This window comes from Macrobrachium nipponense, chromosome 5, assembly GCF_015104395.2.
Source record: "Macrobrachium nipponense isolate FS-2020 chromosome 5, ASM1510439v2, whole genome shotgun sequence".
NCBI lineage: Eukaryota > Metazoa > Arthropoda > Malacostraca > Decapoda > Palaemonidae > Macrobrachium > Macrobrachium nipponense.
In genome coordinates, this window is record NC_061107.1 from 5,841,497 (window position 1) to 5,858,996 (window position 17,500).

At 34.9% G+C, this 17,500-nt stretch overlaps 1 protein-coding gene across 1 annotated transcript in view; it reads right to left on the reverse strand.

Annotated features, from left to right (window-relative positions):
- LOC135215149 (centaurin-gamma-1A-like) overlaps positions 1–17,500 on the reverse strand; it is a gene marked incomplete at its 5' end in the record, with an annotated part of 47,920 nt that overhangs the window by 28,280 nt on the left and 2,140 nt on the right. Inside the window, 3 exon segments of the mRNA XM_064249593.1 lie at positions 4,857–4,866; positions 4,868–4,999; positions 11,871–12,000. Coding sequence (XP_064105663.1) covers positions 4,857–4,866; positions 4,868–4,999; positions 11,871–12,000 — 272 coding nt within the window.

Sequence of the window (17,500 nt, forward strand, 5' to 3'; positions counted from 1 at the left end):
GGAGAGAGAGAGAGAGAAGAGAAGATTGGGATTGAGAGGGAGAGAGAAGATGGTAGAGAGAGAGACGAGAGAGAAAAGAGAGAAAAGCCAGGTTGGTATAAATTTATAAATTTCGAAAATGAAAAGTAATCACAAAGCAGAACCAAATAATTTATGAGACAAAGAAAGAAGGCAGGAGAGAGAGAGAGAGAGAAGACGAGAGGGAGAGAGAAGAGAGAGGACGGAGGAGGAGAGAGAGAGAGAGAGAAACGCGCACGAGCGCTCGCATTGTAAATATATATACGCAGGCATCAGCAGTCGTCACCTTCTTGGTGGCTTGCAATGTAAACAAAAGCATATCGTCCTGATTGAACAACAAAATCCACGAATCCTACCTAAGCTGCAGAACTTATAAAGGTTATATATGTAAGTTTGGCGTACATTGATTCTTAATACCTTCAATTCAAATCCAGGCTCGAACGACAAGCGAGAAGGGCCGGGAATCAACGAGGCTTCCAGCTTGCTATTTGTTTGTAAATAAAGTGACACGGGAAAGTTGACACGTCTGCCACCACCACTGCGGTTCGATAATAATCAACACAAAACAGGACTTGACACCGAGAGGTCTTGCGTCATACTACCGTAGCCTACCGCATTGGGACACGTTGAGGGAGGAGGAAGTGGAGGAGGAGATGGTGGTGGAGGAGGAGGTGGAGGAGGAGGTGGAGGAAAGAAACTATCGACTGACTTGAACCAACAAACTTACTCTCTCTCTCTCCTCTCGTCTCTCTCTCTCTCTCTCTCTTCTCTCTCCGTTTGGTGGCGCAAAGTCAATCCCCCAGAAGCCAGAAAACCTCTAACCAATGATCTTAACCTAACCTAAACAACCTTCTATAAGCTCTAAGCAGAAGAGTAATATAACCAGGGTTGACGAACAACGTCATGCACCTACCGGGCCTGTATGGTATTGACATCCAATACCCACAAAACACAATGAAATACAAGACAACACAACGCCCACATGGAGACACACACACACACACTCAAACACAAACAAACCACCCATTACAAACAAGCCAAGAAAACACACGCAACAACATACGCACATGTTGCCACCAAAATACACAAACACCACAACAAGAATCTGCATCAAACACTAACTCCGATCTACGTTTTTAGGGGTTTATATATACGTATATACTTATATATATATATATATATATATATTATCATATAATATATGATAATATATCTATATATACATACATACATACTCTACCATACATACATACCATACATACACTTACATATCATATATAATTATATATTTATATATCTATTAATCATATATATATATTAAATATATATTATATATATATATTATAATACGACTATATACATATCTATTAATAATATGCCCTAAAAAAATCAACAGGTAGATGCAACGGTGTGACTTCTATTAGTAAATAAGCAAATACCATTAGGAAATAAATAATAGTCAAAGAACTCCAAAGCGCGCGTTTCGTCGGTTTACTAAGGACAATGTCTTAGTAAAGACCGATGAGCGCTTGGATTTCTCCCTATCAATTTCCTGTGGTATTTGCTTGTTTTATAATAATATTATAATATATATATATTTAGATTATATATATATTATATATATATATATATATATAATATATATATATTATATAACTCCAATGTAAGCACGAAGGAAAACGTCGACAAGGGAAATTTTAAATCTCCCACCTGGATTATACGTGATCCTCCTCTCTGGAATTTTGTAAACATAAAGGCCCGTTCAACACTTCTTTTACATTTCAGCGTGGACTTGAAAATGTAGAAATTATACTACGGAAAAGTTACTTGTTTCCCAGCCCCTGTATCACCTAGGATTAAAAGAGTAAAAGATTTGGTAATTCACAACTAGGTCATTTGTCTTGCTCGTGGTTTTGGTTGGCCAGAATCCAGGCCGATGCTCGCGAGCAAAAGTGTTGTATCGTCACAACTAGGAAATCGTGGATTTCGAGGAGCCGTAGGAAAAAGTAAACAAAACTGATCATTCTGATATCATCATGGGCGCCCAGAAATTGTCGGGACTGTTTGCAAGATGCGACTGCAGTTGGTTTATTTCTCGGAAACTTTACGTGAATGCAAGAGAAGAGTAACAAAAAACCAAACGTTTGTGGGTTCCAAGAGGGTGGTCAGGATGGAGTACGTTTTTTTTCCCCTAATTTCAGCATCAGCCCCATGTTGTTTGTTTTACACTTATGCTGTGGCTCAGCGGCTCGTGCTTGGCTGCTTTCCGTCCTTTGGTTCGGAAAGCAAGAAATCTCGAGCTAAAAGAAAGCTCCGGTTTTTTCAATTCTCGGCAGCAAACGGCTCGCCTGCTCGATGAAAAAAATGCCTAGTGTGAGGCCAGACCTTAAAGGGTTAGAACCAGTTCCCGTCGTTACTGCGCGTGATTTGTGACGTCATTGGTCGTTACTGCGACCTATTTATTTGTGACGTCCATTGGTATTGGTGGCCATAAAAAAAAAAACCAAAGAAAAACAAATAAAATTAGGGGTCACTATAGGAAATTCTTTGTGCCCACCAACCAAATTTCTCTATCTCTTCCACGACCTTGTGTGCAGAGAGGTTCCCCGTTAACTTCCATGGTACTGGAAAGATAGTTTACCATTGTTCTTCCACTCTGGTGGGTCTCAAATACTGACTTGATGGACTTTTTTTTTTTTTTTTACCTGAAACCTCAAGTCAGAATCAGCCACGTTGACGTTCATGCGCGAGATTGTCCTATTTTGGTCAAAGAAGCGGTCAAAAAACCATGTGCTCTATTTGTAATCCTGGTTTGTCACCCCGGAGATCGGTGGGTCAAGCACGTTAAACCAGACCTCGTTCCAAACGAGGAAACCCGTACTAACTGCACTAAGCAAAGTGGCCTATGATATTCGTAATATATAACGCAAAGAGGCCTATGATATTCGTAATATATAACTAAAACATCCCCAAAAGATTACCTATTAAGATGTTGTACTTTTTATAAAGAAAACCAGAAAACATTTAAAAAATTAAAAACCATTAATTTCCAATTTTTACCTACTGATTAAGTTTCTCCAATTTATTTATTCTTTTCCAGTGACTTATCTATTCTTCTCTCTCTATTTCCTATTGCCTTCTATTACCTACTTAAATAATGTAACACCCTTAATATTTCTTTGGAAGCGTGCAATTTTTCTGAGTTAAATTGGCTCTGTGGGGGTGGTGATCTGTTCCAATCTGAAGGGCCTTCACCTGAATAATAATAATAATAATAATAATAATAATAATAATAATAATAACGTAATAATAATAATAATAATAACAATGTTTTCATATGAATAGAGCCTTATTTTTCTGGAATCAATAATAATAATAACCCCAAAAACAAAAACAACCAATAATAAAAATAATAAGAGTTTTCATATTGAATAGGGCTTTATTTTATTCTTCTTAATAATAATAATAATAATAATAATAATAATAAATCAAAATAATAAACTAAATAATAAATAATAATAATAATAATAATCTACGACTCAAAGGATTCCTACCGCTGGCTTTGGATTCCCATTGGAATTTCCTCTGCAGACCTGGGTGGCGGTAATTCTATCTGGAATCGCAGCTGAGTCACCTGTTGCCCTTACAGATGTTCACTGAACATGACTTGTTATACAGATCAACAGTTAACGTCAACGTTTACAAACTGTAGAAAGGGGTTGTTCCTTGCAAGTTCTTCTTATTCATTATGTAAAAATATTCATTTTGTAAAATATTCTTGGGATATGGTTTGACGACATTGTCAAAAAGCATTCTACAAATTTGACATAAAGATGTCTAGGACCCTTGTGTTTGTTTTGTTTGTGTTGTTTGTTTGTTTGTTTTGTTTGTTGTTTGTGTTTGAAATTCCTCTCATAAGTACCTGGCTTATTGAGGATGTTAGAATTTTAACAGAAAGACTGTGGTGTGTGTGTGTGTGTAAGAAATGCTTACAAAATGCTCTGTGTGAGTGTGTGTGCGTGTGTGTATGTAAGAAACTTACATAAATGCTGTGTGCGGGTGTGTATGTGTGTAAGAAAAGCTTACAAAATGCTGTGTGTAAGAAACTTAAACATAAATGCTGTGTGTAAGAAACTTACAAAAATGCTGTGTGTGTGTATGTATGTAAGAAACTTGCATGTAAGAAATTTATGTAAATGGTGTGTGTGTGTGTGTGTGTGTGTGGTGTGTGTAGCAAAAACTTACGAAATGCTGTGTAAAAGAAACTTACATAAATGCTGTGCGCGTGTGTGTGAGCAAGCTTACAAAATGCTGTGTATAAGGAACTTACATAAATGCAGTGTGCGGGTGTGTGTAAAAATAGCTTACACAATCCTGTGTATGTGAGTGAGTGTGTGTGTAAGAAAATCTTACAAAATCCTGTGTATGTGAGTGTAAGAAACTTACATAAATGCTGTGTGCGTGTGTGTATGTGTGTAAGTAAAGCTTAGAAAATGCTGTGTATGTGTGTAAGAAACTTACAAAAATGGGCGTGTGCATGGTGGTGTATTGAATTCAAAAAAAGCTTACAAATCTCGTGTATGTGGTGCACTGAAACTTAAATAAACAAAGTTCCATGTGGTATGTGTGTAATTTGAAAAAGCTTTCAAAATGCTGTGTGTATGTGAGTGTACGAACTAAAATCTTGAAAAAAACACCTGTACCTCTCATTTAAAAGCCACGTCACCTACCATCCACGCACCCAAACAGGCGACGCGTTCTAATGTCAATACGCCAACCAGCCCAAGGGTATATAGAATAAGGCTTTCTATATTATACCTTGATCCAGGCAAACTCACCTTGAGTCCCTAACGAGTATGAGCGGCACCTCCGCCGTATTTCGGTAGTGGGCCATCTTGGCGTAGTAGTTGTAGATGGCGTTGAAGGACGACTCGTTCTCCAGGCTGAACACGAAGATGACGGCGTCGACCCACGCCGTGAACTGGAAGGGCGAAAGGAGAGGAGTTATAAGGATTAGGATGTCACAAAGACTTTTATCAGTCCATCCTTAGAGGGGACACAGTGCGCTCACTTATCTGTAGGAGCAGGTTTTACTGTGCAGGTTTTACTGTGCATTCCTCCACATGATTTTGTCTAGCTTTCTTTTTAAACTCTTCCAAAATGTTGCTGTTGACAGCTTCTGGTGGTAGTTTATTCCAATGTTGTGTGGTGTGTGTGTTGGGTGTGTGTTGTGTGTGGGTGTGAGAGAGAGAGAGAGAAGATAGAGGAGAGATGAGAAGGAGAGAGAGAAGATGAGAGGAGAGAAAGCGAGAGAGAGACGAATGAAACAATGGTAAAAATTTGCAGGGCTTAAAGAAAAATCAAAAATTTGTTAACTTGAAAGAAAAAATCAAAATTTGCTAAGTGAGAGAGGAGAATGGAGAGTGAGGACTGAGAGAGGAGAGAAGAACGAGACAGAAGAGAGAGAGAGGAGAGGAGGGTGGGTTGTTGATTCAAAACCAACTAGTAATGGAATCCCGCAGGACGATTAACCTGCTCACCCAACCTTACATCCTAATCAAGTTATTCTTTCAAACAGAGGCCGTGAGTGTCAACCATCTTCGACAGGAAGTGAAACTAGAAACTGTGGGAGTCATTTGGCCATATATGAACCCCAAATGGACAAACAACGTGTCCTGAATTTCCTTTGATATAGGAGGCAAGTCTTAAGGAGCAAGTGCAGTAAGTGATTTACTTATATGACTTGTAAGTTAGTTGGATTAAATTATTTTCCAGGCAGTCATATTCATACCCAAAGTCAGTATCATGTTCAGAAAATATTTATTAATTAAAAGCAATGTCATTTTCTTAAGTTGCAACGTAAAACAGTATGGAAAAAAATTAAGCTAATAATTAAACAATTGGTAGGTTAGTTGAAAGGAAAACTAGTTAAGCAGTGTCGGCTTAATAAGTTGATGGCACTTATTGACTTGATTATAAGTAGCAGGTTTAAATAATTTCAGTCAGTAATACTTAAACACAAAGCAAGAATCTATTTTTGGGCTAAAAAGTTTACTAAAGGAAAATCCAATGCCAATTTTAGTTTTGGGTTTTTTGGGATGATATTCGACCCCAATATCTACGGAACATTAAAATCTTTAGTCCAGTGCTGAAAGGGTGGTTGTACTTGATATAAACGTATAAGTAGTTGGTTTTGTTTACATACTTTTCTGTTATCATTATGCATACCCAAAGCAAGAATATTGTTCAGACAACAGTTACTAAATCAAGTTAATGCATAAACTCTCTAGAGTAAGTTAACTGAACGCCATAAACGACCATTACAACGGGTAGTTTAAAATAGCTTAGTTACGCCTGAAAGGTAAACATAACGTCAACGTTTTCTATCTTTGTTACAATTTATTTACCAGAAAGAAAAAAAAGCAATAAAACTAATTATTTTCAAGATGACCCGTTTTTCTTGTCGCGATTCTCTCTCTTCTCCCCTCGCTCTTGTTCGTTAACTTTTTTTTTTGTTTTTTTTTTTTTTTGCATGCATCGGCTGTTGTTCTGTCCCATATTGTGTGTGTGGCAAACACCTGTCCGTGGCATCTGTTTTAGTACGTTATCGGGACACGTGATAAAGCAGATGTATACTCATGTTTTTAATGAGGTTGCAGAGGTAATTATAAAAATCCACCAAACAATACACAGGAATGGCATGTATGTATATATAATAGTATATATAAGTGTGTAGACTATATAATATATTAATACTATATATATAATATATAATATATATAATTATATTCGATAATTGTCAAGAAAATACTGTTAATTTTTAGGTGAAATCATTAATAAATAGCAATTGCATAAAATTTTCCCCATTAGAAAAACTGAAATATAATAAAAAAACCCCCCTCGTTTAATTCCATGAATTCCCGACGTAAGTTAATCTTGTTAAAAAAGAATTCTCCCAGCATTTTGGTCCACTCTCTCTCTCTCTCTCTCTCTCTCTCTCTCTTCTCTCTCTCTCTCTCTCTCTCTCCAAAATACCCCACCCCACATCCTCTTCTATTGGTTAATACAGAATTGGGTAACCGTCTCAAAAAATGTTTACAAAACAGAATACAACAAAAGATAAAACAACCAATTTTTTTTTCTTTTCTTCTCTTTATTTCTTTCCGAAATGCCTTGAAACAGATAAAAAGATTCGTGTTTTATTTTACAGGTTTTCCTAGTTACTGAAGCGTTATATGGACAGTTCATTTATTTTTCGGGTTCTTGTGGGACGCAATGGCGTAGGATAAGAAGGTATAAATCTATTGTGTGATTATAGTTGCGTTTTAATAAATAAATAAACTATATGTAAAATAATACAAGATATATATAATTTATTAATTTTAATAGAAATGAATAATATATTATATAATATATTAATATAATAATATAATATATATCTAATAATAATATAATTAATATAGTTATATGAATTATATACCTATATATGATATAATTCTTTAGTGTGGTGTTGTATTGTGTGTGCGAGAGATGAGAGAAGAGAGACGGAGAGAGAGAAGAGAGGAGAGAGAGAGGAGAGAGAATGTTACAAGGACAAGGATGTCTGAAAGGACTTGTTAGTCCATCCTAAGAAGGAGAACAATCGTGTGCATCACTTATCTGTAGGGAGGCAGGTTATACTGGTTGCATTCAACAGTGTCCGAATAATTTTGTCTAGCTTCTTTTTTTAAACTCTTCCTCCACTGTTGCTGTTTACAACTTCTGGGGTGCAGTTTATCCCACGTGTCACATATCTTCAGAGAGAGAGAGAGACGAAGAGAGGAGGAGAGCGAGGGAAGAAAGAGAGGAAGGAGATCGAGAGAGCGAGAGCCGAGAGATGGAGAGAGAGAGCGGCTTAAAACTTATAACAATGATCGTCAGATAACGACAGCTGATACGTAAAAACAGTTTTTGATATTGATCAAGACAGGTTTTTCTCTATAAAAAAAGTGGAATGCATTAACATAAATGAGAGTCCACAAGACAGAATGGATATTTGTCTATTTAACGCGCCTGTTCTCCTTCCTTAAAAGTTAATCAGGCTAAATCAAGTTAAATCTAGGGAGATGGTAACGGGGACTGACTTAAGGTAAAGTAAAATAGGTTTAGTTTTTGAAATAAAGAAATTGATGAATGAATTGATAACAACGAATTCGTTTTCACTTTGAATGAAGGGTGTATGTATGGATGTATGTAAAATATGTATATATATAAATATGTATATATATATGTATATATTTAATTGTCTAAAATATTATATACGTATAAATATATATTATATAGTACGTAAACATATATATAAATATATATAGCACATAAATATAAATATATACATTGGTGTGACTTGTGTGTGTGTGTGTGTGTACAGAGAGTTACAAGGAGTTACAAGGATTACGATGTCTCAAAGACTTGTTAGTCCATAAGAGGAGACATCGTGTGCTCTCTCTCTCTCTCTCTCTCTCTCTCTCTCTCTCTCTCTCTCTCTCTCTCTCTCTCTCTCCCATACTGCAAAATTCACTTAACAGACTTCTTCTCCCACTAATCCTCCTGACTTGAGATTCGACGAGACAGTATTCTCACGACCAGCTGACTGAACGTAATCCGACAACAATTACCTCTCTGAACGCAACCTGTCAACGCTATTCGGTCATTACCTTCGGGAAATAATCGTCTCATTACCTCTCCTTCCACCTACTTGAGTCCTGTGTCTTCGGGAAAATGGAAGGAAATTAGAGAAAGATATTTGGGAAGAAGTCGTCCGGTAAATTAACTGGAGAGAGAGAGAGAGAGAGAGAGAGAGAGAGAGAGAGAGAGAGAGAGAGAGAGAGAGAGAGAGAGGAGAGAGAGAGAGAGAATATAAGAAAACGTATATAGACACACACACACACACACACACACACACACACACATATATATATATATATATATATATATATATATATATATATATATATATATATATATATATATAGACACACATATATATATATATATATATATATATATATATATATATATATATATATATATATATATATATATATATACTTATAGCCTCTCGCGGTGGTGGGGTAGGTAAAAGCTTCACTGACGTTCCTGGATTTGAATGTCTCTTGGGTTCGCCCCCGGGAGACCAGGCAAATCTATTATCGTGTAAAAAATTCCCCTTCGGTTAAGCTATATGAAAATATATAAATTCTGAGGTAGAGCGAATTAGATATTAAAGGACATTGTAGCTCGATGTATGTATATGAATCACGGTAATGTATATATATATATATATATATATATATATATATATATATATATATATATATATATATATATATATATATACATACTATATATATATATATATATATATCTATATATATATATATATATATATATATATATATATATATATATATTATATATATATATATATATACATATATATATATATATGAATAACTTGATCACGAAGTATATAAAACGTGATGCTATGTATAAATAAAGGTTTTTGCCGCGAAGGAAAAATGAAAAGCGAGATAGCCAAGAACTTTCGGTCTAGTGCGACCCTTTACTCAGGCACAACTGTTGTGTCTGAGTAAAGGGTCGCACTAGACCGAAAGTGCTTGGCTATCTCGCTTTTCATTTTTCCTTCGTGGCAAAAACCATTTATATATATATATATATATATATATATATATATATATTATATATATATATATATATATATATATATATATATAATAAGAGCAATACCACAGGAAAAGGATAGGCAGAAATCTAAGCGCTTTCGTCTTTACTAAGACATTGTCAAGGAACGAATGAAATACAGTTGGAAAGAAAGTTATCAGGTAAACAACAAGATCAAGAATACCAGATGGTTAATTGTCAAACTGGTAAAAAGTTAGAGAGATAATCCAGGATTATCGGATATCACACGGTCACAAACCTAAACATAGATTTAACCCTAACAGAAACTACAACGTATCGTATAGTCCAAAACATGAAAAACCTGAATATATTAATTTTGTTGCTTATATTTATCTATTTTTTCATTATGAAGGCATCAAGTTTAAATAAACCAAGACTTAAATTTAGAGCATTTTTATTATTTGACTTGATGAAACAAGATTCAATGATATTCCTTTTAACTGTGTCATTAAATGGGAATAAGGCTCTTGCTTGACTTCAGTTAATAGGACGATCTAAATCTCTCATATGTACGATAATGCATTCGATATTGCCCAGTTCTCACAGAATATTGGTGTTGTTTGAGACGTTGTGAAAGAGATTTTGTTTACCGGTTTGTCCGTAAATAGACTTTATCACACTTTTTGCAAGAAATTTCATATATGCAGCCTGGAAGATGTTCAGGAGAATTTTTTATTATAAAACTCTTGACATTAATATTACTGAAAACAACATTTATGTTGAAAAGCTTTAAAATTCTAGGAATATCTAAAAACCTTTCATCATAGGGTAATTTTAGAATGTTATTCTTACTAAATTCAAGTTTGTCATTAGTTAAATAAAATGTTTTTCTGGCTCTTTTTCATGCCACATCTACAAAAGTCCTTGGGTATTTAAGTTTCAAGGCAATATCATAAATAGTTTTAATCTCACCGTCAATAAACTGATTGATACAAACACGTAAGGCCATTAGGAACATCCCAGAAAAAACAGAGAATTCAACAGTTTGATGGTGATTGGAGTAGCAATGAACAAAAGAGGCAATGTTAGTGGGTTTCCGAAAGACTAAAAAGGTGAAATTTCTATCATTTCTATGGACAGTTACACCAAGAAAATTCAAATTACAATTTCTTTCTTCCTCTACAGTAAGTTTTATAAAAGGGACTAAATTATTAAGATTATTAAGAAATTCCAGGAGATTTTCGTGAACTGGCCAAATACAGAAAATATCATCCACATACCTAAACCATATAACTTTTTGGGACAAAATTCTTTGGTAAAAGTTTGTCTAAAAAAATTCCGAGTGATATTAGTTAATTTTTACCCTTTTGACAATTAACCATCTGGTATTCTTGATCTTGTTGTTTACCTGATAACTTTCTTTCCAACTGTATTTCATTCGTTCCTTGAAAATGTCTTAGTAAAGACGAAAGCGCTTGCATTTCTGCCTATCATTTTCCTGTGGTATTCGCCTATTTAATGAAGTCACGTGCATCTACTGTGATTTTTAAAGCATATATATTATATATATATATATATATATATATATATATATATATATATATATATATATATAGAGAGAGAGAGAGAGAGAGAGAGAGAGAGAGAGAGAGAGAGAGAGAGAGAGAGAGAGAGAGCAATTATATGTATGTTGTAGTATATGTAAATGTATGTATATGCATATATATATGTGTATAGATTGAATTACAAGAGAGAGAGAGAGAGAGAGAGAGAGAGAGAGAGAGAGAGTACTACAAGAGGACAAAAACTGAACAGCCAAACCGTATAGTCTTTTGTTATTGGCATTTTTGCTTATTCTTGGTGGGTCTCGAGTCATTTTAATTTTATGGGCTCCTCTCTCTCTCTCTCTCTCTCTCTCTCTCTCTCTCTCCTCCTAGGAATAACAGCTTTCGGTTAGAAGGCAGGCGGGCGGGCCCACCTTTTATTCTCTAGGCCTATTCCAGATGATGGGCCTGCTTTGGCAGAGGGATCTAATTTTAGTTTATATATATATATATATATATATATATATATATATATATATATACAACATTCATTTTAAATCAAAACATTCAATATAAAAAAAAACCATATTTTAAAATAAAAATTCCATAAGTAAAACTCAAACTCACCTGCAACTCAGGAGGTCCACCTTCATCTCTGATGAGGAGCAGGTAGGTGGACTGCCCCTCTAGAACGATCTCCTTCTTGAACCTCCCGCCCTCCGGAGATTCCTCCTGCATGTAGGAGCCCGTCAGGTACCTGTAACAGGAAGAGGAAGGGGAGAGGGGTATTTAATATTTTTAGTGGTGCTTATGATCTAATATTTAATATTTTGGTGTATTTTATACTTAAGTGTACTTGGATTCAAGTGTATATTTGATCAATTAGACTCAAAGGTAAGATTATATACACACACAAAAACACACACACACACACACTATATATATATATATATATATATATATATATATATATATATATATATATATATATATATATATATATATATATTTGTATAAATACATATACATAGAAAAGCATATACTTTGGAAGCTAGAATTTCTTCAAGTTCAGGCCCCTATGAGTATTTCATCTTCCCAATAATAATAATAATAATAATAATAATAATAATAATAATAATAATAATAATAATAATAATAATACCAAAAGATCTCTCAACCTCTCTAGAGGAAAACGGAAGAGAAGTAAACAAAATGAAATGACAGAAAAAAATAAGGAAAACAAAGAACAAGATAAAAGTATGGATGCAGAGATACTCATTGATACTACATATGAGGCAATAAAGCAGCATACCTACGAAGAAATAAATGACGATATGACAACAGAAAAGCAAATCCCGAAGAGGCTCTACCAGATCTACACAATGACGGGAAAGAGGAAAAATAGACAAGAAAGACAAATCTGCAACCTTTTGAAAAGAGGGTGAATTGCAGATTTGGAGAAAGATGTTACTACAAACATCCTAAGATATGTCAAAACTATGAAATATATGGTAAATGTGCATACTTAGATGGCTATGGGGATGATTGCAGAGATCTGCATCCAAAAATATGTAAAAACCTAAAAGAAGGAAAAGGATGTAAGTTCGACAAAAAATGCAAATATATGCACCCTGTAGCCATGAATCATAATCAAATAAATAACCAACCAAGTAATAAATCCAAAATAAGAAAGAAAACAAATAAAGAGAGAAATCAAGAATATCAGGTTAAAAGAGAAAAGCAAAACCACCAATGAGATATGCAGAGGTGTCAGCAAAAAATTTCAAAGCATCAGCTCCGAAATTCTACTCAAGAGATAATAACTGTATTTATTATGCAAGAGGATATTGCAGAAACGGAGAAAATTGCAGATTCAGACACAAAATGAATAATTATGATGAAGGAAGATCAAATATTATGGAAAAGTTGGATTTTTTAATGTCAGAATTTCTGGAAATGAAAAAAGAACAACATACCAGAACAGGAAAGAGACATGGAAAATCCTTATTACTACCATTATTAAATGAAGGAGAAAACACGCAAACCATCATAGTGATGAATGCGCAGGGTTTAGTTACGAGTAACTCAAAAAGAAAAATAGAGTACTTAGAAGAACTAACCCAAAATGAAAAGAAATAGATATAATGAATTATAAGTGAAACCTGGTATTCCCAAGAGACTGGGAATGATGATCAAATAAAAGGGTTCCAAACTTATAGATCAGATAGAAAAAATAGGAATCAAGGGGGAACCGCAATATATGGGAAAGACAAAAAACAAGGAAAAATATATGAGAAATATAGTAACTCAGAATGTGAACTAATAGCGGTAGAATTTGAATCTGAAAAATTGATGAACATAGTATATATAGACCTCCTAATACTAAAGAGTTTGACTTAATAATTGAAAAATTGGATGATATATGTAGAAATCACAAGGACTGGACTATTCTCCTATCTGGTGACTTCAACTTTCCTTTCGTAGAATGGAAAGAACGAATAGGAGATTGTGTTGTACTTATACATATAAAAAAGAGAGGTAATAGTAGTGCAGAAGATAAGAGGCAATTTGAAAAGCTATTAGATATGCTACTAGAATACAACATTCAACAAATAAATCACCTGCCAACAAGAAGGAAAATACTTTAGACCTAGTATTTTGTGAACGAGATGAATTATGTTAAAGAAATAATAGTTTATAATGCGAGTACTTCAGACATAATGTCATAGAATTAACAGTTCATTCCAAAGCAAGTGAAAATAGAGATAAGCAAGAAATGAAAAAGTGGGAAGGATATGGAAAATACAACTTCTACAGTATATAAAATGGTCATAAATTAATGAAGAATTAAACAAAGATTGGGATTGGGAACATTTGCGTAAGTGATGACATAAGGGTAAAATACGGAGATATTATATAAAATATATTAGAGAAAATAGTGGGATAAATATATACCGAAGAAGAAAAGTAAACATCATTCATGCATACCAAGAGACAGAAGGATCTTGTTCCAGAAAATCAGAAAGTGGAAAAAAGGTCTTGCAAAAGAAAAAAAACTGCATGGAAAGCTATAGAACTAAAAAGTAAGATAGAAAATGCAGAACAAAAGATTATACAATCAAAAGAAAATGAAAAACGGGACTTGGAAGAAAAAACCCTATTAAATATCAAGCAAAACCCCAAACTATTATACTCATATGCGAAGAAGATGAATAAAAGAAGAATAGAAATAGGCCCTCTGAGAATTGAAGGGAGATTAACGAATGAAAAAAAGGAAATTTGCAACATACTGGCAGAACGATATAAGAGAGAATTCACCCCTAGAATAGATAATGAAGATAATGATATAGAAGTAAGGGAAGAAAATAGTGAATATTTAGCTGACATAGAAATTAATGAAGCTGATATTGTGCAGGCAATTAATGAAATTAAAAATGGAGCTGCTGCAGGGCCGGATGGAGTCCCTGCTATTTTGTTAAAGAAAGTAGTTCATTCTATCGCAAAGCCACTTGCAATATTATTAAGACAAAGTGTAGATACAGGCAAGATTTATGATGAGCACAAATTAGCATATATCACCCCTACTTTCAAAAGTGGATCAAGACTAGAGGCAAGTAATTATAGGCCTGTGAGTCTAACATCACTATTATGAAAGTGTATGAAAGGGTTAATGAAGAAAAATATTATGAAACATTTAATAAAAATAATTTGTTTAATATAGGACAACACGGTTTTCGTACCCGGAAAAAGTACACAAACCCAACTGTTAGTCCACCGTGAGAACATATTCAAAAATATGAAAAGCGGAAATGAAACAGATGTGGTTTATCTAGACTTTGCAAAAGCTTTTGACAAAGTAGACCATAATATATTAGCAAAGAAATTAGAAAAACACAATATCGTAGATAAAGTAGGAAGATGGTTAAAAGAATTTTTACACAACAGAAAACAGATAGTTATTGCAAACGATGAGAAATCGGATGAAACCAAGGTAATATCCGGTGTGCCACAAGGTACGGTGCTAGCTGCAATATTGTTTGTTATTATGATTGAAGACATAGACAGTAATGTTAAGGATTCGTAGTGAGCAGTTTCGCTGATGACACAAGAATAAGTAGAGAAATTACTTGTGATGAAGATAGGAACGCTCTACAAAGAGACCTTAACAAAGTATATGATTGGGCAGAGGTTAAATAGGATGGTATTTAACTCTGATAAATTTGAATCAATAAATTATGGAGACAGAGAAGGAAAGCTATATGCATATAGGGGACCTAATAATGAGTCAATCACAAATAAGGAAGCAGTTAAATACCTTGGTGTGATGATGAATAGGAAAATGTTATGCAATGATCAAATAGCAATTCTGTTGGCAAAATGTTAAAGCAAAAATGGGTGGGAATGTTGTTACGGCACTTCAAAACAAGAAAAGCTGAAAACACATGATTATGCTTTATAAAACATATGTTCGTAGTCCACTTGAATATTGCAATATGATATGGTACCCACACTATCAAAAGGATATTGCACAAATAGAGAGTGTACAAAGGTCCTTTACAGCTAGAATTGAAGAAGTTAAGGACCTAGACTACTGGGAAAGACTACATCCTTAAAATTATATAGTCTAGAAAGGAAGAAGAGAACGCTACATGATAATTCAGGCATGGAAACAGATAGAAGGAATAACAGAAAATATCATGGGAACTAAAAATATCAGAAAGAGCAAGCAGAGGTAGATTAATAGTGCCCAAACTATACCAGGAAAAATAAGGAAAGCACCACAGGACATTAATCCACTACGCACCAGCATCGAAATAATGCAGCGTCTATTCAATGCGGTTGCCAGCTCATCTGAGGAATATATCAGGAGTGAGCGTAGATGTGTTTAAGAATAATCTCGACAAATATCTAAACTGCATCCCAGACCATCCAAGATTGGAAGATGCAAAAAATATACCGGTAAGATGTACTAGCAACTCTCTGGTAGACATTAGAGGCGCCTCACACTGAGGGTACCTGGGGCAACCCGAACGAACTGTAAGGTCTGTAAGGTCTGTAAGAGCAACGGATAACTTCACCATCAAGTGCGTCCAGGTGCGCCGAACTAAGTGCTGTTAGTCATCTCGATAAGTCTCTTTATGATTATTATTATTCAGGCAGTCGACTTAACAGGACGTCGACTTCGAATACAACAGAAGTCGACTCTCTGGGCGGATGTTTTATCACAACTCTATACCTTGATCCCAACGGTCGAAGAGAAAGGTCTCTATTTCAGGTCGATAGCTGACCACAGCCATGTTGGGTAGGAACACTCCTTATCAGTTGTCGAAATATTTTTTTGTCAAGCGTTTAACTTTCCTACGAGAAGGTTTAGCTTGATTTTCTTTAATTTCATTATCTTTATTTTTCTTGATTTTTCTTTAATTTCCTTTATTTTCACATCAAAACACAAGGTCGCAGGACCTCATCGTATAATTGAAATCTGATAAGGTTGTCAAAATGAGCCTTGTGGTGACTATCTACAAGGACATGAGAGAGAGAGAGAGAGAGAGAGAGAGAGAGAGAGAGAGAGAGAGAGAGAGAGGCTAAGAAAAGTCCTTATTAAACTTATGTTAGAGAAAGAAACTAGCAATGACCTTGGTAAGCTTATGTGAGAGAGAGAGAGAGAGAGAGAGAGAGAGATAAAATAGAGCTGGATAAAAATTGAGCCCAAAAGTTGGAGTTTTGAGAGAGAGAGAGAGAGGAGAGCAGGAGAGAGAGAGAGAGAGAGGAGAACGAGGTGAGAGAGACGAGAGAGAGAGAGAGTGAGAGGGCAGGCCAGGCAGGCAGGCAGGCAGGCGGCAGGCAGGCAGGAAGCAAGCAAGCAAGCAAGCATGCGCGCACACACACAAACACGCCCCCATTAACATTCTACCAGTCACTCTGAACAGATATATATTTCTAATGGCTACAATTACTTCTCAGCTTATCAATTCCCCCCTTAAAAAAACCATTTCATACGCTTTTTCCAGCAGCTATCACCTTACTTTTGAAGCTATCAACCCTTCCTGCCACCTCTACCCGTTCCTCCATCTCTCAAGCACAGACCAGCCACTCCTACTCTAGCATCATTCAACTCTGCCTTTCTACTATTTTTCACAATGTGAGAAATTTTCAAGTAGCCACTCATTCCATCGTGCTAAAGGCCACTTTAATACAAGAGTTATTTATGCAATGTATAATCTGGACTTTATTTATTTGTTCTCTTAATCGTTTAC